The sequence below is a fragment of the Amphiura filiformis genome, chromosome 12 (assembly GCF_039555335.1).
Source record: "Amphiura filiformis chromosome 12, Afil_fr2py, whole genome shotgun sequence".
Taxonomy (NCBI): domain Eukaryota; kingdom Metazoa; phylum Echinodermata; class Ophiuroidea; order Amphilepidida; family Amphiuridae; genus Amphiura; species Amphiura filiformis.
The window spans coordinates 14,060,674-14,083,304 of record NC_092639.1 but is presented as its reverse complement, the minus strand read 5'-3'; the positions used below and the strand labels follow the sequence as shown (position 1 = coordinate 14,083,304).

The 22,631-nt window shown below is 35.9% G+C and overlaps 1 protein-coding gene across 1 annotated transcript in view; it reads right to left on the bottom strand.

Annotated features, from left to right (window-relative positions):
* Positions 1 to 1,504: 1,504 nt before the first annotated feature.
* The window catches only part of LOC140166647 (sodium-coupled monocarboxylate transporter 1-like), a 45,065-nt gene continuing 23,938 nt past the window's right edge, over positions 1,505 to 22,631 (bottom strand). The window contains exons 2-11 of the mRNA XM_072190146.1: positions 15,007 to 15,072; positions 14,043 to 14,162; positions 12,493 to 12,647; positions 10,641 to 10,781; positions 6,498 to 6,627; positions 6,295 to 6,383; positions 6,035 to 6,147; positions 5,624 to 5,694; positions 2,199 to 2,285; positions 1,505 to 1,693 (exon numbers count right to left, since the gene is read on the bottom strand). Of these exons, the coding sequence (XP_072046247.1) occupies positions 1,505 to 1,693; positions 2,199 to 2,285; positions 5,624 to 5,694; positions 6,035 to 6,147; positions 6,295 to 6,383; positions 6,498 to 6,627; positions 10,641 to 10,781; positions 12,493 to 12,647; positions 14,043 to 14,162; positions 15,007 to 15,072 (1,161 nt within the window). The remainder of the gene's footprint in view (positions 1,694 to 2,198; positions 2,286 to 5,623; positions 5,695 to 6,034; positions 6,148 to 6,294; positions 6,384 to 6,497; positions 6,628 to 10,640; positions 10,782 to 12,492; positions 12,648 to 14,042; positions 14,163 to 15,006; positions 15,073 to 22,631) is intronic.

The following is a 22,631-nucleotide window of genomic DNA, read 5'->3' as shown; positions in this document are numbered from 1 at the left end:
GGCTTAAACTCTGTCCGCGAGCCTTTTTTTTTTCAACCTTTTAGCTTTTCAAAGTAAGATAGTTCGCTAATGAAGGATTTTTCCCAACTTTCTAACGCACATCACCGTGAGCGATATATCATAGTTTTGTCAGAATGTCCGTTTTGATTTCACCATCTTTCACTGTCGGCTGAAAAAATTTCAAAATCAACACGTGTAGTACTAGCATTGTGGATCGATATCCCTGGGTTTAATAGGAATACCGGCATGGCTATAGTGTTGCCAGAACTTCAATATAGCAAAGAAATTCCCAGACCTATACATCAATCCGACTACGCCATTACTGCGGTGTCCCCGACGTGAAACTGCGGTGTCCCAAGGCCGGGGGTTCCATCAATTACTTGTTAGTGTGCTATACAGAATTGTGCACAACAGTGATTTTTAATACACGATCATGAATTGATTGAACAAATTAAATCTCCCGCACTGCTACATCTGTGGTTCCGTCAATAGAGGGCCAAATGCAGTAAACGCTTCTCGGATTGGTGTATAGCGCTCCTACTGATCATGTTTAACCAGAACACCCAATTGGGGATTTAATCGCTGGTCGGGCAATTTGCTTTCAATGGAAAATTGACCTGGATAAACAACAAAGGAAATATCGACTATTTCTGTTGGTTGCTCTCGAGATAAAAGTACTGAGATATCCCTGGTTAGACATTTTCGGAGTATGAAGGGAAAAAGGGTAAAATAAAAACGGAAATTCTAACAAAACTATAATATATAGACCCACACGATGTGCTTTACAGAGGTGGGAAATATCTTTCTTTAGCAAACTATATTAGTTTGAGACGCTAAAAATGAATTCCGTAAAAAGCTCGCGTGCGAACTGAAGGCCTATAAAAATCAAAAATATCACACTAAAAGACACAATTTGATGCTTAATTTTAACACCAGGATTTGTAAAAAAAAATGTATATCCAAGCACCAAGTTTTTAACTGACATTACTGAAGAAAAAAAAAATATTGCTTTATATTTGACCGAGAAAATTAATTTCATAGCAAAAAGGTGTATCTCTGAATTGTGCTGATTTTAACATGTATCGATCGACTTTCAGCGCGACTAAGCATTTCTAAAGAATCGGTTGTGCAGGCTGCTAACTGCATCTATTCAAAATCACTCTCATGTGACGGGAATTTTAGATCCACGGGCGTATGGAAACTCTCTAATACCGTAAAGAGTCGCCTCATGGCGCTATGGGCTCACTTGACATAAGTGGAATTTTAGGCACAACCTAATAGTGCCCTGCCGTATAATTCCCACCAGGAAATAAGGCCACGGAATCTTAATTATTGTTGGAATTTCCATGATCGTACGCCCGTCGATCTATTCAAAACCACTCTCCTGTTTCGAAGCGAGGTCGCGTATTTAGCCAGTTTTTAAGATTTTGCACGTACGAAATGAACGTGGAGACAACGTTGAAAATGCACGAAATATGTCCATCATAATATTAATAAGACGTTCTTACCATGGTTCTGGGGTCGTCATTATTTGAGTTCCTTGTACTATCGTAGTCATAGCAGCTGTTGTCATATTAAAATCACACCCATCTGTAGTCAGTGGTGGCTTATAATGAGTGGGTGGCCAAATGTTTGCTCCTACACCTATCCAACAAGTGAATGCCAAACCACAAATGATTCCACTAACAGCACCCTACAATAAGTTGAGAAGGGATTAGCTTCATACCTGTAACATTAATATAAATCTGTGTGCTTCGTATAAGGCGATTTGTAATGGAATATATCGTTATGAATTCGGCAGATGGCCGAATCCGGATTCGGCTTTTGGTAAATTCATTTTATGCATGCATTACTTTTGAATTTGAGAACAAGGGATCAATACTTTGCATATAGAGGGCAGCATATCGACTTTTTAACGGTTGTCGTCGTTGACCGTACTGCGATGCACCGTTAGCTAACCCTGTATACTGCCCTCTTTTGAATACTTACTATGCTGTTATCATCTGATCTCCGTTAAAAATTGATATGCTGCCCTCTATTATGTACAGCATTGATCCCTTGTTCTCAAATTCAAAAGTAATGCATGCTTAAAATGAATTTACCAAAAGACGAATCCGGATTCGGCCGTCTGCCGAATTCATAACGACATATAATACTATAATTATGAGTCACTTATTATACATACAAAAACGTCTTACTTTGGAATTGGCCCATGGGAAGAACATTCCTAAGCTGAATATGCCAAGGAGTGGTCCACCTATCATGCCGAACAGACTTATAGTAATCTGAAAAAATTAACAGAAAATATAAGAATGAAATAATAAACACATTCTTAGGAGAATCGCGCGCTTAATACGATTCGTGTTACCAAGGGCATTGACGCAAACTTTAAGGACACCGTGAAGGAGATTGCATATAATGTTTTTTTTTTCAATGATGACATGTTGCTTCCAGAACAGAAAGATAAACAACACCCATGAACATGGAAGTTTCATATATAATTATTTTGAACATGATCCTTATTATACACACACTACAAATAATAATAATAAGCATTAAGGATAATAATAATTAAACATTAACATACATAATATATAAAGTACAAGAAAAGTATACTACACAAAAGTATTGCAACATTGCTGAAAAAAGAGGAATTCCACAAACTGTACGTTAAGTCCTTGATGGAGTAACCACGTGGTGACCTTATTATTACAATAACATTCCCTGAGTCCCTGAACCCTTTTGAGGCATCAGCCATCTTTTTCTATTATTTTTGTCCAACCACCATTCCCGTGTATCCTTCTTCCGTTACTATTTCCATGATACCTTGCAGAAACCGATTAAACCATTTGGCGACCATTCGAAAGACATCTAGACATTTTGTGGACTAAAGTTTCTTTGTCCCTGCATTCAAATGGATTCCCGTCTTTCATTGTAAGCACTCGAACATGAGCATTATGGCACCACGTGTGATACATTCAATTCAATTTATTAGCCCAATCTTAGTTTATCAACAAGAGGGGCCGATTCTTTTACCAGAGTGAGGATGTGAGCTTCCTCTGCCTCCCTATCTCGGTTTCTCCTTTCACCTGTTCTTCCTGCTTCTCAGCATCCAATTACCTAGGAATATTAGTTGTCTTCATCATCTTGTAGGGTAGATACATCTGACACCTGTGAAAAATTAAAACTCGGAAAGGGTTCGTGTAAAGATGAGGCTGCTACTGTTAAGGTTCAGGAATGGCTCACAATTACTGTTGGTACGAAAGGACCTGGCCATCCACAGTATGTTAGCATGAGAGTGTATGGAAATCGGGGTCATCGGATGGTGCGACCCGCAGGCTAGAAGATACGTCAACTGCTCTTGGGGAAGAGAGAGATGCTGCTTAAAGTACACTGTCAGTGATCAAAATCTATTGCAGGAAGTTCTGTACTTGAAATTATTCTCTCTAACAGACAAGAATCTCGAACCGACGTTTGAAGACTTCACACAATTATGGTTACTTTTGTACCACCACTAGCTAACGTAAGTTTCACAGATTTCCCGGTTATATCCTTAATCTCCTGCAAAATCATTTCTTATTCAGGCTTTATATACAATTCATTTCTCTTCCAGAATAATTATTCACCAATTATAGCACATAACACCGACTAGTGTATACTCGCAGTGAAAGTATGGAAGAGGAGCCGCCACCGCTTCGATTAGACGTGGAGTAGGCAATGGATCAAATGAAGAATGCAGAAGTTCTGGAGATATCGAACGGTTCAAGATTGGAAAAGGGCTGCGACACAGGGCTGCATATTGTCACCAAACCTGGGTGTTACTGGTGGGGTCAAATTTGGCGATAGCGTTATCACAAATCTACGCTAAAATTACGAATATCTCCCTAATATGCAGCAGTAAAGAGGAACTGCTGGCCCTTTTGAAGTGCATCAAGGAAGCCAGTGAGGAGAACGGCCTTCTTCTAATTAGTTCTAAATGCCAAGGAGTCTAAAGCAATGGAACAGGAGAGGACTTTTTGATACATCGTCAAAAGATCGAGGAGGTTAAACAATTTGAATACCTTGGATTCAATGATAAACAACAAATCGAGGGCTTAGAGCCAGAAGTAGCTATGTCCACAATTACATGTTACTCATTTCGGCAACAAATGGATGAAAAAGTAGGTAATGGTGAATCCAACGGACGAGGACACAAAACACATCAAGGATCAATAAATGATACAAGAGGATACCTTGAATATATGAACAACTGGAAAGAAAAAAAGCAAGGTACACCAACTTGACGTGGGGGAACAAGTAAAATACAGACTGGACAGTACAAAGTGGGGGACAAAATAGGCAAAAGAAGAAAAAGTGTACTAGAACAAGCGATGAAAATCACTGAGCACATAAGTAGACAAATACCAAACAACCAATGCAGGCCTAAAAACAGGCAAAGTTAGGTGCAGAGTGCCAAAGTTTAATGGCCATAAATTGCCAATTCCAGAACTCACAGAGGTGTCAGGAAAACAGTACAAAAGTACACTGGAGTGATGAAAATCATTGTGTACAAAGTCGACAAACAAAACCTAACAGACAAAACATCAACCGACGTTTCGAGCAGATAAACTGCTCTTCTTCAGGGACAGACGACAGAATATTAAATTAAACAACGAAAACTACATGCTGTAGTTTAAAACCAAATACAAGACAAAAACTGAAGGCAAGTAAGGGGTAGCAAACAAGACAAGCCCAGAGCAACTATAAGCTATGTCTTTACTGTAAGAGAGCATGTTCACTACTGAGTGCAGAGAAGCAATATGCAAATAGACAACTCCAGAGGACAATAGGGTATTGTCCTAATTGACAGGATGTAAATGTCAAGAGGGGTCGCAATCAATAGAAGAGAAATAGATTGAAAAGAGGATATAGGACTAAATAGGAAAAAAGAGTCACTCAAACAAATAAAAAGAAACCGCATCATCAGTTCCTATCCTGAGGCGCTTCAGAAGAGAAAATTTGAAGCGGATTGAACATGTTTAAGACAAGACGGATTTGGGGATATAGACGAGAGACAAACAAATGGATGGTTAATTCTGCTCTCCATAATAAATTCAAGTGACTTTGGGGTATATGCATGGTCACTTAAACAGTAGTTAGTTAGACGCAAGTGACCATTATACATACCCCCAAAGTCACTTACATTATATTATAGAGGGCAGAATTAACCGTCCATTGGGGACATAGCTACTTCTGGCTCTAAGCTCTCGAAATGAGATTAAAAGAAGATTAGCTATGGCAAGGATAACAACTCAAAGATCCGAAAGAATATTTCCATGCAGTACGTCATATGTAATTCATAGGGTATTAGTTCAACCACAGTCTGCGGTATTCTCCTTTTTCAGCAATGTTGCAATACTTTGTGTAGTGTGTGTAGGTGTGTGCACTTTAAAAAACTGTTTTGAGAGGAATGTTGATAGATTTATTATGATGATTCACAGTAAATAATACATCGAATTGTGTAATCAGCAAGAATGGGAGTTTAAAAAACCCTTTTATGTTACCTAGGGCCGATATCAACACCTGTCTGCTTTATTTGTAAACCTCATAGTCTTTATTGACAAGGAGAATTAATATACATTACCGTTAAAATAGATCCACTCAAAAGAGATACAACGTAGGAGAGTAATATAGCAAAAAGCCCGTACAGTAAAGCTGCAAATAAATAAAGCTAGAAATGGAAACAACTAGTTTGTCCAGATAAACTTCAGTTAACATAACTCTTAATACGTTACTTAATACAACCAAATATTTATATGTCTTAAAACTTGTAAGTGTACTACATGAGTGGACTTGATAAGTGAGTTTTCTTTCGCTATAAAACTTTCCTGGATCTTAACTTTGGAATGGCAAAATTTAAAATAGCAACAATTATTATATTAATTCTGACTACACTCTTAATTTCTAGATTTAAAAAAGCGCGAAACTTACCTTCTAATAAATTCAATGCAAAGATTTACATTCATGACATTAAATGATTTCGACCTTATCTTACCTACACCTTTACTGATCCATGTCATGCGATTATCGGACAAGTTCTTCCAAACTGACTTCACAAAATCCTCTGTTGTGACAGCTGACAATGCATTTAATCCCGACGACACCGTACTGTTTGATGAACGTATTGAAAAAACGATGGAACTTTCATATATATGTACAGTAACAATAAATTACAAACGATTTTCCCATTAGCAATTTTAAGTGATACATAATGGTTTGCTTGATTTATTTTTGTTACCATTTTACATTACATACCTGAGAGCACCACTAAATACTGCTGAGGTGAAGAGCCCGGGAAGACCAGGAAAATCACGGAATAAATCCAAAGTAAAATACGCAATCAACTGAAAGTAAATGTTGGCAATAAGTAAATGTATCAACTTCATGCATGCAAAATAAATAAATCACAAACAAATAATCACTATTCTCACATAATATATATAAAAAAACTTATTTACCTGATCACTTCGTGACACTTTCCCCAATGACAAAGGATCGCAATCTTTGTAATACGCATACATTGTCAACCCAGATAAACATGCTAGGGATATAACGGAGGCCATACCACACATTCCTAAAAACAACGCCCTGTGAAATAAGCACATACATGTATGAGACAGGTTGGTGATTGTGATTTAGGGATTCAATCATGTTTCACCGTTGTTTATCACCGATTAACAACGATGCGTGCGCACCGTCTGAGTGGTTTAGCTGCCCGAGCGAAGTAAACCACGCAGACGCGCCGGACGCGAGTTGTTAATCGGTGATGAACAACGGTGAAACATGATTGAATCCCTTTCAACAACGAAACAAGCTAAAGATGTCTAATTAACATGGTTCTTTCATTCGGAATGCCCGTTTGTCATTGCCACTCAACCTAACAAGAAGATCGCGGTATTTCTCTGTTGATATAAGCAAAAAACTAAAGAATAAAGTGGTAATATTTAGCTGCTACCGCCAACATAAAAGAGTTCATGTTTACGCATACGTTCCATGCATGACGAATTTTACGAGCTCATGCGTAACGCGTAACCTTGCGTTCGCGTATACGCTACTGGACTGCGGATTCATCACCAATTAACAACGCTTGGCTCATGTACAAAGGTATAAAAAGAGTTGCTGAATTATAATTATACATGATATGATTTGATCATTCACAGCAAACATAAGGCTTCATCAAACTGCAATAATCGTGTCAGAGCGACTAAGGCACAAAGATAATTGATTGAAATATTGGTTCATAAAGGTAAGATTCACTTTTTAGTTTGAGAACTTGCTGAGGTACCATATTATAAGAACAATATAAGAATTGAGTAAACCTGACATACCTTTTATGGAAGTGGAGCTATAAATGACAAGAGATCATGAGTTTTTTAATCGATATCCTGCTCCGTAACTTTTACGAGATTCTGGTCAAACTAGGCAGTGTGCTTTGAACCTCGAAAGAGTCCATTTGAATGTATCCAAGACAATATGGCTTTGTCTAAATCCTTATGATTAGAGGAGTGCTTTGGGTGGTTTTCAAGAAAATACCAACAGATTTGTGAAGTATATCAAGAGCTATATCTATACCAATTTCTGTGCATTTTCGGAAAAATGTACAAAAGGGTTTCACCATTCTGCAGCATAATTAGTAATGTAAGCTCTTATAAACTGTGGGTGCTCAAACCACAAAATGAATTTCAGCTTAGGGACGTACAATTTGATTCTCAGTGAGGAGCAGAGTTTGCCGACGTTTTTTTATTTACAATTTTGATGTATTCCTTTATACAGAGAAAGGTAGGGGATTTGTCTTTTACTCACCTTGTGGGACAAAATGGTTTAAAAAAAAATCTCACTGGAAGGGGAATTTTTTTCTTCAAAAACTCTCATTCCTACCCCTGGAACTCAAAGGGCGTACCCCTTACTAGAACAATGGACAAACGAACATATAACGTTGCATCGTTCTCCCGACTCTTCTCTTTCCAATTTCGATTTATAACTCTATCTATTTTCACACCTCATTTGACCACAGCATCCTAAACATGACCAAATCAGCCAATCTGAGTGTAAAACGTCATTATTTTTCTTCATTGCTTGAAAGAGAAAGGTACAGTATGAGAAATACTTGGAAGATTCTCAACAATATATTGAGAAGTAAAAGGTGTAACATGTCTCAAAAATTTGTAAGTAATGGGGAAACAATAACAAATCCTAAGATAATTGCTGATAAGTTCAATGAGTATTTTTCAAATATTGGACCCAAACTAGCACAAAGTATAAGCCATACTGGTAAAGATTTTTATGATTATCTAAAAAATCCAAATAGTTCTACATGTTTCTTTAAACCAACCACTGAAGAAGAAATTCTGAAAATTATTGCAACTTTGGGTAGTAGAAAAAGTCCAGGTCACGATGGTATAGGATCCGATATTGTTAACAGAGTTGCGAATGAAATTGCATATCCACCGCAAAAGATTTTAAATCTCTCTTTAAACACAGGTGTTGTGCCAGATGATTTAAAAATGGCAAAGGTAGTTCCAATATATAAAAAAGACAACCCTGAAATGTTTGGTAACTACAGACCAGTTTCAGTGTTACCATGTTTTTCTAAATTGCTTGAACGGATTGTGTATAATAGATGTATTGATTTTTAAATAAGTTCAATGTTTTGTATGATAAGCAGTATGGCTTTAGAAGCAACCATTCCACATATATGGCAGTTTTGGATTTTGTATGTGACATTGAAAATGCAAGTAGTGAAAAGAAACACACAGCTGGTATTTTTATGGACCTGTCAAAAGCATTTGACACCATAAATCATAATATTTTGATAAGCAAACTGGAACACTATGGTTTTAGAGGAGTAACATTTCAATGGTTTTCAAATTATCTTTCTGAGAGAAAACAATATGTGTCATACAATTCAGAAGTATCATCTTATGAACCGATTTTATGTGGCGTTCCACAAGGATCAATTTTGGGTCCTCTGCTTTTCATCATCTATATGAATGACATCGCTCACACATCTGAATTACTATCATTTATTTTATTCGCTGATGATACCACTGTTTTCTACTCACATGAAAATATTAATGAACTCTGTAATGTAATTAATAATGAGCTGAGGGAGGTAATTAACTGGTTCAAAGCTAACAAACTTTCACTCAATGCAAAAAAGACAAATCTCATGTTTTTAGGTACTGTGTCCAAAACCAAGGAAATCAATGACAATAATATTGTAATATCTTTAGATGGTTGTAAACTGGCTCGTGTTAAAGAAGCCAAATTCCTGGGTCTAACTATTGATGAAAATCTTTCTTGGAAGAAACAGATTGTTAATATTTGTAATGTGTCTTCTCGAAATATTGGCGTTTTGAACAAGGTGAAGCATTATTTACCCGAACAAACTTTGTATAACCTTTACTGTTCACTAGTTGTACCCTATTTTAATTACGGTATTTTACTTTGGGGAAATGCAAACAAGGCATATTATTAAGCTACAAAAAAGAGCTTTAAGAATAATATCTCATAGTCCGTATTTAAGCCATTCAAGACCACTTTTTGATAAATACAATGTTCTTGATATATTTGATATGTACAAGAAAGAGTTGTCTATTTTTATGTATAAGTATACCCAAGGTATGTTACCAAAATCATTTGATGCTATGTTTAAGAGTCTTAAGGATATTCACAGTTATAATACTAGAAATAAGCATAATTACCAACTGCACAAAACAAGTACTGTTGTCTCCAATGGTCCAAAATTTGGAATCAAATACCTTATGAGATTAGACAGGCTACCAACATTTCTCTCTTTAAGAGAGGAGTACATGCCTTACTGAATGACAAGTAGATCCAAGCATGTTTTCCTTCATTATTATAGTGTGATATTTCTGTTAATCATTCTATTAAATCATTGCATCCACTTAATATGTCATCTCAAAGTTGTTTATCATTGCTTTTATGCTTTATATCAGTGTTTATAATTTACTATATGTTAATGTTAAATACTCATGATTATAGTACAATATTATATTAAATTGATTGATTCATTATATTTGTGTTTAAATTTTTTTGGCTACAGATCCTCGTTTTGTTTTTTGTTCTGTTTTAATTTGTGTAATTTAATTATACAGGGGTGCAGCATTTACAGGCTTCGCTTATCGTTGTACCTCCTCCATCGTGTTGTACTTTTTATAATTATTGTATTTTGTTGTAATTTTTGATGGAAATAAAATAAATCTGATTGAAATCTAAATCTGATTTCGATGAAAAAGGCACTTCCGGTCATTAGGCCATTTCCGTAAAGTCTTGATGTCATGTTTGCATCCTGATTGCGAAATTTTACTCCAAATCTGACTGCAAGATATCTTTCATTGATAATCCTGAATTTATATGCGAGTACCTATAAAGTTATAGTATTACACTCCAAAAATATTGTTTTTCTTAATCTTATCAGGGATATTACAAAGTGACTTGAACTCACGTGGATTTAAATCCCTTACCTCACATCACAGGAAAGTATCACTGTTTAACTCTTTGTTAATTGTTAGTTTGGCCCAAAAAATGGGATAATTGCATGACACGCATAATTTGAAGTAAGTAGTTTTGAGCCTTACCATTGCGCCCTCTTTTGCGTTCCACAAGCTAGATATCTTTGAACCTGGGCTTGGTTGACGCCGTAAGTAGAACCCCATCCAAAGGTTCCTCCTATTACAATAGTCCAAAAAGTGTGTCGTATGGTTGGGTCTGGATCAAAACTAGAAACAAGAAACGAACTTGTTGAGACGATTAGTGGAAAGCACAGGGCTCACAAATAAAACGGTCTGTAGCTTACATTGACAAGTGGTTGTTTGCATCATTTGTCAGGGTACTTGAATACGTATTATTTATATACGTACGTGACCATCCTCCACGCTGCCATAACAGTTTGTAGAGAGTAAGTCTCGATGTGACCTTCCAGTCTTCCTGTACATTTTAATACAAAGTCGAAAACGACACGAGACTACTTTGCACCAAAATTTTCTATTTTGTTCAACTTTGTGATTATATAGTAAACGTTTCCGTCAATAATTATTTCTTTCCGTCGGCAAATACTTTCAAAATGCTGTTTATGATATCACATTACAAATTCGGAATCCCCCCATGTCTAATAATTTTGCTATTCAATTAATACTGAAATTTGATGATATTTATCTAAAGAGTTCCTATCCTTTTCAATGATTTGGTCACGCTTGTTGGTCTTATGAGTCACGTGCGTATTTATAAATACGTTATTCTAAATATATTCGAAACAAATTGTTCGTGGAGTCAGGATAGAAAAATATGGACTACCGTAATCCATTATGAAGTCATGTGTTAGGAAATGAGAATTTCATTTTGGCAATGAAAAACAAAAGCCTGTTTTACTAAATTCCTGAAAACCTTTTATTTTTAAATATCTGTATATTTGGTTCAGTAATTCATATTCATACTTGCAAAGTTACCATTCATTTACAACTCTTAATCAACTTTAAAAACATGAATAAAAAAATGAAGCAATACATTTTAGGGAGGGTGGGGTGAGAATATTTTGTGCCGGTTTTACTGGGACATTTGAAGGTAAAGTTTGGTATTCGATGGGCTAAAAAGGAAGATGCACAGCTGGGTAATTATTGCTTTAATTTTTCTTCTATTGGAAACTTTTGATGGATGTCCACCGCATGGATAAATTTAGGGACGGATTGTGTCTTCCATAACCCCACTTCTGCCACATATGTATACATTCCAAAAAAACTGAGTATGTGGGGCATCTGCAAATGTTCGTACCTCCCTGATATGTAAATGACAGATAACAGCAAAAACAGCTCCCATAACTGTCCAGAACTTTGGTCAGTGTAGCGAGCCAGGGGATTTCAAGTGGGTGATTATTGATTGGCAAGTGCCATATTTGGGCATAAGTGCAGTCCGCCATTCAATGTGGAGGATAGACTAGACTTTATCGATTGATTTTGCTGGAATAGTTTCCTGTTAACCAGGTTAAAGTACTGCATAGGTCGAATCATGTTTGCTATGCACTATGGCACTGTTCTTAAAAAATTAATATTCCTCCAGAATTTTATTTTTTTTCGATTGAATTTTGTTATGTTTAATGGACTGTATCTTTCAGTGTCCTACGACTTTATGCTCAGTTTGTGGGAGCAGGTGATTGTGAGTCAACTATTGATATTTGGTGTCTGCTTGCATGCCTGATAATGTCCGTGTGAAACAAAACTAATGTGATCGTGTTTTGCTTTTCGACGTCTGAAGATATCTCTGTTTTCTATCTGCATCCCTGCCTACCTATCTGCGACTCTTAATCTCTATCTCCTCTCTGTTTGTGTTCTTTCTCTTACACACACTCCCAATTCCTCACTGTATCAGCTTCTCTCACGATCTGTTCGATTATGCTATTGTTGAATGCATTGTGTATTAGAAAAATCTCAAACTTACTTCCAGAAATCAATCCGACCACCTTCTTCACACAATTTCCACATAACATCAATACCACCAAGACGTCTGCAGCCTTCAGTTATCACGGCTAAGAAACCTGATAACATTATCAGCATTTGAAACACGTCTGTCCACAGTACAGCTTTCATGCCGCCCTGCAACGTAGCAAAAAAACGCAATATTCTAGCTTTTAATAATTAGCCAAATTACCAATTACTTTTTTGTCCGATTTTTCAGATAAATTTGCTCATCAAAAGTAATAATGTAGGTTAAAGGTGGGGTGGGGGTCAATTTAAAAAATAATAAAAAAAAAATAAAACAATAGCACCTTTATGCCTATATACAGCCTGTCTCAAAAAAAATTGTGCAAGTGAAAAGCGCCCTCTTTGGCAATTATAAAATACCGTTGTGACATAATGCTTACATCAACATCACGGGCGCAGTCTTAGCTCTTACATGCCGTTTGTTCTGTTCAATTTGCTTGTTCCAATTTCGAGCTATGTTTATTTAACAACGAAAGGGTAAAATCACAATTGTGCCACTTTTACTAAGGAAGAGAGCTGTACATGTAAATCAATGATAGCTGATGTTGATGCGTCTAATGCACTCCCCTTTCGGGGCGCATGCATTAGACGCATAAACATCAGCGCGCGTGCATTATTTTGTCTAATATCTCTCCCAACAAGTAATACGCGTTCATTAACATAACATGTATAAGTGCGCAATATTGTTTGTCTTTTATCATGTCTTAAGTGACTAAGAGAACAGCATTTACCATGATAAAATCATGATAAAATCATTGACATGCACATGTATTTAATTTTACAGCAGAATGTGAAATATTTATTTATCTTTTAATCCCTTTTAAGTGAAAAAGGAGAATCATCATTTCTGCATCCTGATAAAACAGTCAAAACATTTTGTATTGTGTAATTGATGCATTCTTTTGATTTCACGAAGGAACTCTTGATAAACTTTATGCTATCACTGTTACGTGTAAAGCCGTAAAAGTGGCACAATTGTGATTTTACCCTTTCGTCTTTAACTAAACATATCTCGAGATTAAAACAAGCAAATTGAACAAAAGAAACGGCATTTGAGAGCTAAGACTACGCCCTTGACATTGATGTAAGTATTATGTCACAACGATATTTTCTAATTGCCAGAGAGGGCGCTTTTCACTTGCACAATTTTTTTTGAGACAGGCTGTAGTGTTTGTGGTACTAAAAATACATTATATTTTTCGTGTCTCATATTTAATTCATAAGCCTTTACTATTAATAAATCCCAGAACATATTGTAGGTAAATTCTTTTGTTTGGTTGTAAAATTGTTGTTGATGATATCAATCTATACGTAGTACAATTATGGAGATGTTGAAAACTGGAAAATATATATCATGAACCTAACTATATAGAAACAACTCGCTACAATTACTATGATAACGCGCATGTGTGGTAATGTGCAAACGTTTCGGGAAATATCAAAATCAAAAACTGGTGGAAATTAGAAATCAGAGATCATTTGATCCCAACAAACAGAAGTACTTACAATCGTTGTATAGAAGGTACATACAAGTCCAGTTGCTAACACAGAACCCCACAAATTGATTCCTGTGACTTGATGTAAGGCTAGAGCTGGTGCGTAGATCACAATACCCATGTAAAGAAACTGAAAAAAATTTCCTTGAGGGTGATTCAAGAATATATTGCACGAGATAGACATTTTGTTTGTTTCGAGTGCAATATACGATTATAGAGAGCTTGCGATTTCAAACGGGAAGCACGTGCCCCCCCATCGATTGCAAAATTTAGAAAATCCCATATGAAAATTGGTAAAAAACGGCTTGTGCCCCCAATCAGATCCGATGCCCCCAATCATGGTTGGTGCCCCCAATGGGATGACCCACGCTACGCCAGTTCATACGATATCCACGTGAAAGGCTATTCTAATCTAAATATAAAGTTTCACTAAATCACTATTTCTCAAAATAAACATCGTTATGCTGGTTTCATACTTTCTGCCGCTTCCGCTGAATATGAAAGCCAATGTTGCCGCTCAGAACCGCCAAAAATCGTTTCCTGTTCTCATACATCAGAGCTGCTCCCGAGTTGACTTGAATTCAACTTATAGCGATGTGCCGCGGTGGAGTGATTGCTATACTGGCTTGCCTCTGATCACCGCTGTCGTTTCTGGTGCGATTGCGCATTGAAGCAAAATCGTCGTCAGAGCTGTAAAGCGGCAAGTGGCTGGAAAGTACAGAAACCAGCATTAGGCCTCAACAACCCCTATTCCGAATTTAGATCACTTGACCACCAATGTGGTGGTCAAAGGCCAGTATCCGAGGTGTAAATGGAAATAAAGGTTCAACAAAAATTTGCAAAAACCCAAGAATGAATGCTTAGAAGGTATTGTTTGATTCAGTTTGAAGGTTTTAATCTAAAACATTTGCTTGATCGTGTTTCTAACTTTATTTTAGGAATGTCTAATAATTAGGAATATGAAAATAACAAACCATTTGAAACATGAATGCCAGCAGAGCGGAGAGCCGGGCTGCCTTGTTGAAGCGTAGATCCAGATACTGCAGGAACGAAAATAATAAAGCAAAACACAGACAGAATCAAATTACATCTCCACACAATTGTTTGCTAAATCTTAAAATCAAACTATATTATATTATTGAATATAAAATTATGATAGTTTATGAATAATTAATTAGCCTTGTAACACTTTTAAACACTTTTAAACACATTTTGCTCTTGTATAGGTATTGCTATGTAGTACTATATAATTGGTTTTTGCAAATGTCAAATTACAACCAAAAGAGTGTTTTTAAGAAAACAGGACACAAACACTTACATCAATATGATACTAGACTATGCCATAGTCGAATTTTGATTTAAATAAAAATATGTTATTATTAATCATGATGAACGCATCCTGTTGGAGCTCAAAACTATACTAATGTGTATTATAATTAATAGTAAAATGGTCATAAAGAGTTTATATAATTAGTGACAGTAAAAGTAAGTATGCTTATGTTATTGAATGCAACATATCTTGAATAATGGCTCACTTTAATACTGAAAAATTCGGATTTCGGAATCTGCAAGTTTATTCGCGAAGCCCGATTAAAAAATTCGACTATGTACTTTGACTTTTAAGCAGAACTTTGCCTCGGGACTTCGTTCTCTAAAACACACTGTCAATCATAGTTGTTTATCAATCAAATCTAACCACAAGCACTGGATGGTGGTACAATACGCGCTAGATGCGTACATTCATCCACCAACTTTCGGCCAGCACAAAAGCGCTGCATTCCATAGATAGTTGTAATGGTAATGGTCAATCACAAGCCAGGTTCATTTAAAGATGCATTACATCATGACCAATTTTAGTTAGGCCAGAAATTGGCCTAACTCTCCATAGAGTCCCGTGTTAAAAATATTAACCGCAAGTCAAAGTCAGTAGTCCACGTGGGAAGCTAACAAACAGAGGGAGTACGGTGACTGAACTAGAGATCAGATGTGAAAATGTATCAGTTGTGCACAAATTAATTAAATCAGAGTTTTAAGCTTAAATGCAATAGCCAGAATATGCACAATGTGCAAGTGGACTACAGAGAAGTCTAATATGTGACCGTCCACGGCGAATGAGCCGTAAATTCCTCCACCGGTCAATTTTGTTTTATTTCGTGTTTAAAAAATAAACATCATAAACTTAAAAATGGTATATCATTTGACTTCAATCGATATCCAGAAGCGGAGTTATGGTTACTTAAACTTTGCTCCTTCAACAAAATTATAGCTTTTTTCGTTTCTATGTGTGTCTCTTTTTCCACATTGCTGGCAATAAATATCAAACAGTCATAATTAATTGGCGGTCATTTCAAATCATCCCCAAGTCAACGAGGTTTAAGAAGGTTCTCTCATTGTTAATTGTTGGTTAAGCATACCTATACAAAATACAATGCCTGGTAACCCACCACCACTTGAAAAGGATTTAGCAAAAGCAAACAAAGACCAGAGCTATTAAAAGTTCTATAGCCATCTAAGGTAGAAGCTTATTATCCACTTCAATAATAGGATTATTGATTAGTTTTTGACTATCGAAATGAGACGGATGTCGGGCCAGCTTAAGTTACCGATGAATATGACCTTCGTACACATTTTACACCGTAACTCAGAATACAATTTAGGGAATTTACGGCTCATTTGTGCTGCCGGGTCACATATGATACATGTTTTTTTGTGAATTGAAATGGATACCTCTACCAATAACAAACAAAATATGATCCCTGGTAGCATAATCAAAAATCACGTCGACACGCAGACGTTGACGTACATGTAGTAGTTTGATCTGCTGAAAATGACCTCTTATTTCTTAATGACGGGCTTGCGCTCAAAAAACAATCCTAATTCCTGTTGTTCGTTTACGAGGATGGTTACAACTTTGCTTCTGATAGGCATCGGGATGCATGTTTATTGCTTATTCCTGAAAGTTCACAGGTTAGTAGTGCGTGCAAAACTTGCGCTGGGTTTGCCTTTTTCTTGGGGTCTGTTTATGTTTGTGGGTGGGTGTATGGTAGGTGGGTATATACAGCCTGTCTCAAACAAAATTGTGCAAGTAAAAAGCGCCCTCTCTGGCAATTAGAAAATACCGTTGTGACATGATGCTTACATGAACGTCAGGGGCGTAGTCTTAGCTCTGAAATGCCGTTTGTTCTGTTCAATTTGCTTCTTTTAATCTCGAGATGTTTAGTTAAAGACGAAAGGGTAAAATCACAATTGTGCCACTTTTACTAGGGAAGAGGGCTTACATGTAACAGTGAGAGCATCAAGTTTATCAAGAGTTCCTTCGTGAAATCAAAAGAATGCATCAATTACACAATGCAAAATGTTTTGACTGTTTTGACTGTTTTATTTTGATGCAGGAATGATGATTCTCTTTTCAACTTAAATACATGTGCATGTCAATGATTTAGAGAATAAACGATAGGAATTTTTATTTTGCCTATCCTCTACCGTGTGATAGACGACAGGCAGGTCCAATATTTTGAGTAGTGGATGCAGGCAACTGTAAGAGCCCAATACGTAACAAAATCCCAGTACGTATCAATTTGATACGTATTGGGCTCAACCTCTTCTACCTAGAACAAAAAGTGGCAAAAATAATTCATCCCGCCCAATACGTAACAAAACTAAAATTTGATTAAAATTACTTTATTCATACTCCCTCCCTCTGTAGTGGTTTTTGTTACGTATTGGGCTCTATACATTTTTTTGTTACGTATTGGGCTCCGGTTGTTTTTCAAGCAAATTATGGATATTATGTGCATGTGTTTTTATAGAAGTACTTTATATTGACCCAGTAACTCATTTTGAGTCTTTCTAGAACAAAATATTTGACAGTGTTTTATCTCTAGACTTGGAATTTATTTGTTACGTATTGGCCTCTGGTTATTTTAAAAGGACATTATCATGATTAAATGCATGTTTTTGTTATAGAATTACTTTATATTGAATCAGTAAATCCTTTTGAGTCATTTTGAGTCTTTCTAGAAAAAAAATTTTGACAGTGTTTTTTCTCTAGACTTAGAATTTTTTGTTACGTATTGGGCTCTGGTTATTTTTAAAGCAAATTATGTGTTTTAGGTGCATGCTTTTGTTATAGAATTACTTTATATTGACTCAGTAAATCCTTTTGAGTCATTTTGAGTCTTTCTAGAAAATTATTTTTTACAGTGTTTTTTCTTTAGACTTTATGTGTTTTGGAGGTTACACTGTCGGAAAAGCTCTTTTATCCGGATTTTTTCGCATATATGGAAATGACTTGACCTCCGGTTAATATTTATCGAAGAAAGAAAACAATTCGAGTGGGTCTAATTTTTTGTTACGTATTGGGCTCTATACATTTTTTATGTGTTTTGGAGGTTACACTGTCGGAAAAGCTCTTTTATCCTGATTTTTTCGCATATATGGAAATGACTTGACCTCCAGTTAATATTTATCGAAGAAAGAAAAAAAAAATTCGAGTGGGTCTAATTTTTTTGTTACGTATTGGGCTCTATACATTTTTTATGTGTTTTGGAGGTTACACTGTCGGTAAAGCTCTTTTATCCGGATTTTTCGCATATATGGACATGAGCTGACCTCCAGTTAATATTTATCGAAGAAAGAAAAAATTCGAGTGGGTCTAATTTTTTGTTACGTATTGGGCTATATACATTTTTTATGTGTTTTGGAGGTTACACTGTCGGTAAAGCTATTTTATCCGGATTTTTTCGCATACAGGGACATGAGCTGACCGTCCAGTTAATATTTATCGAAGAAAGAAAAAAATTCGAGTGGGTCTAATTTTTTGTTACGTATTAAATTCTATACAGTCTATATGCGTTTTGGAGGTTACACGGTCGGTAAAGCTCTTTTATCCGGATTTTTCGCATATATGGACATGACCTGACCTCCAGTTAATATTTATCGAAGAAAGAAAAAAAATCGAGTGGGTCTAATTTTTTGTTACGTATTGGGCTCTTTACATTTTTTATGTGTTTTGGAGGTTACACTGTCGGAAAAGCTCTTTTATCCGGATTTTTTCGCATATATGGAAATGACTTGACCTCCGGTCAATATTTATCGAAGAAAGAAAACAATTCGAGTGGGTCTAATTTTTTGTTACGTATTGGGCTCTATACATTTTTTATGTGTTTTGGAGGTTACACTGTCGGAAAAGCTCTTTTATCCGGATTTTTTCGCATATATGGAAATGACTTGACCTCCAGTTAATATTTATCGAAGAAAGAAAAAAGTTCGAGTGGGTCTAATTTTTTGTTACGTATTGGGCTCTTTACATTTTTTATGCGTTTTGGAGGTTACACTGTCGGAAAAGCTCTTTTATCCGGATTTTTTCGCATATATGGAAATGACTTGACCTCCGGTTAATATTTATCGAAGAAAGAAAAAAAATTCGAGTGGGTCTAATTTTTTGTTACGTATTGGGCTCTATACATTTTTTATGTGTTTGGGAGGTTACACTGTCGGAAAAGCTCTTTTATCCGGATTTTTTCGCATATATGGAAATGACTTGACCTCCGGTTAATATTTATCGAAGAAAGAAAACAATTCGAGTGGGTCTAATTTTTTGTTACGTATTGGGCTCTATACATTTTTTATGTGTTTGGGAGGTTACACTGTCGGTAAAGCTCTTTTATCCGGATTTTTTCGCATATATGGACATGAGCTGACCTCCAGTTAATATTTATCGGAGAAAGAAAAAAATTCGAGTGGGTCTGATTTTGTGTTACGTATTGGGCTCTATACATTTTTTATGTGTTTTGGAGGTTACACTGTCGGAAAAGCTCTTTTATCCGGATTTTTTCGCATATATGGAAATGACTTGACCTCCGGTTAATATTTATCGAAGAAAGAAAAAAAATTCGAGTGGGTCTCATTTTTTGTTACGTATTGGGCTCTATACATTTTTTGATGTGTTTTGGAGGTTACACTGTCGGAAAAGCTCTTTTATCCGGATTTTTCGCATATATGGAAATGACTTGACCTCCGGTTAATATTTATCGAAAAAGAAAACAATTCGAGTGGGTCTAATTTTTTGTTACGTATTGGGCTTTATATATTTTTTTTATGCGTTTTGGAGGTTACACTGTCGGTAAAGCTCTTTTATCCGGATTTTTTCGCATATATGGACATGAGCTGACCTCCAGTTAATATTTATCGAACAAAGAAAAAAAAAAATTCGAGTGGGTCTAATTTTGTGTTACGTATTGGGCTCTTTACATTTTTTATGTGTTTTGGAGGTTACACTGTCGGAAAAGCTCTTTTATCCGGATTTTTTCGCATATATGGAAATGACTTGACCTCCGGTTAATATTTATCGAAGAAAAAACAATTCGAGTGGGTCTAATTTTTTGTTACGTATTGGGCTCTATACATTTTTGATGTGTTTTGGAGGTTACACTGTCGGAAAAGCTCTTTTATCCGGATTTTTTCGCATATATGGAAATGACTTGACCTCCGGTTAATATTTATCGAAAAGAAAACAATTCGAGTGGGTCTAATTTTTTGTTACGTATTGGGCTTTATACATTTTTTATGTGTTTTGGAGGTTACACTGTCGGTAAAGCTCTTTTATCCGGATTTTTTCGCATATATGGACATGAGCTGACCTCCAGTTAATATTTATCGAAGAAAGAAAAAAATCGAGTGGGTCTCATTTTTTGTTACGTATTGGGCTCTTTACATTTTTTATGCGTTTTGGAGGTTACACTGTCGGAAAAGCTCTTTTATCCGGATTTTTTCGCATATATGGACATGACCTGACCTCCATTTAATATTTATCGAAGAAAGAAAAAAAAATCGAGTGGGTCTAATTTTTTGTTACGTATTGGGCTCTATACATTCTTTATGCGTTACACGGTCGGTAAAGCTCTTTTATCCGGATTTTTTCGCATATATGGACATGACCTGACCTCCAGTTAATATTTATTTAAGAAAGAAATATGAATTCGAGTGGGTTTAATTTTTTGTTACGTATTGAGCTCTTTACATTTTTTATGTGTTTTGGAGGTTACACTGTCGGAAAAGCTCTTTTATCCGGATTTTTTCACATATATGGAAATGACTTGACCTCCGGTTAATATTTATCGAATAAAGAAAACAATTCGAATGGGTCTAATTTTTTGTTACGTATTGGGCTCTATACATTTTTTAAGTGTTTTGGAGGTTACACTGTCGGAAAAGCTCTTTTATCCGGATTTTTTCGCATATATGGAAATGACTTGACCTCCAGTTAATATTTATCGAAGAAAGAAAAAAATTCGAGTGGGTCTAATTTTTTTGTTACGTATTGGGCTCTATACATTCTTTATTCGTTACACGGTCGGTAAAGCTCTTTTATCCGGATTTTTCGCATATATGGACATGACCTGACCTCCAGTTAATATTTATCGAACAAAGAAAAAAAAATTCGAGTGGGTCTAATTTTTTGTTACGTATTGGGCTCTTTACATTTTTTATGCGTTTTGGAGGTTACACTGTCGGAAAAGCTCTTTTATCCGGATTTTTTCGCATATTGACCTCCGGTTAATATTTATCGAAGAAAGAAAACAATTCGAGTGGGTCTAATTTTTTGTTACGTATTGGGCTCTATACATTTTTTATGTGTTTTGGAGGTTACACTGTCGGAAAAGCTCTTTTATCCGGATTTTTTCGCATATATGGAAATGACTTGACCTCCGGTTAATATTTATCGAAGAAAGAAAACAATTTGAGTGGGTCTAATTTTTTGTTACGTATTGGGCTCCATACATTTTTTATGTGTTTTGGAGGTTACACTGTCGGTAAAGCTCTTTTATCCGGATTTTTTCGCATAGATGGAAATGACTTGACCTCCGGTTAATATTTATCGAAGAAAGAAAACAATTCGAGTGGGTCTAATTTTTTTGTTAAGTATTGGGCTCTGTATATTTTTTATGCGTTTTGAGGTAACACTGTCGGAAAAACTCTTTTATCGGGATTTTTCGCATATATGGACATGACCTTGTCCTCCAGTTAATATTTATCGAAGAAAGAAAACAATTCGAGTGGGTCTAATTTTTTGTTCGTGGAGGTGTCTATTTGATTTTTATGTGTTTTGGAGGTTACACTGTCGGAAAAGCTCTTTTATCCGGATTTTTTCGCATATATGGAAATGACTTGACCTCCGGTTAATATTTATCGAAGAAAGAAAACAATTCGAGTGGGTCTAATTTTTTGTTACGTATTGGGCTCTATACATTTTTTATGTGTTTTGGAGGTTACACTGTCGGTAAAGCTCTTTTATCCGGATTTTTTCGCATATATGGACATGAGCTGACCTCCAGTTAATATTTATCGAAGAAAGAAAAAAATTCGAGTGGGTCTAATTTTTTGTTATGTATTGGGCTCTATACATTTTTTATGTGTTTGGGAGGTTACACTGTCGGTAAAGCTCTTTTATCCGGATTTTTTTTCGCATATATGGACATGACTTGACCTCCAGTTAATATTTATCGGAGAAAGAAAAAAATTCGAGTGGGTCTCATTTTTTTTGTTACGTATTGTGCTCTTTAAATTTTTTATGCGTTTTGGAGGTTACACTGTCGGA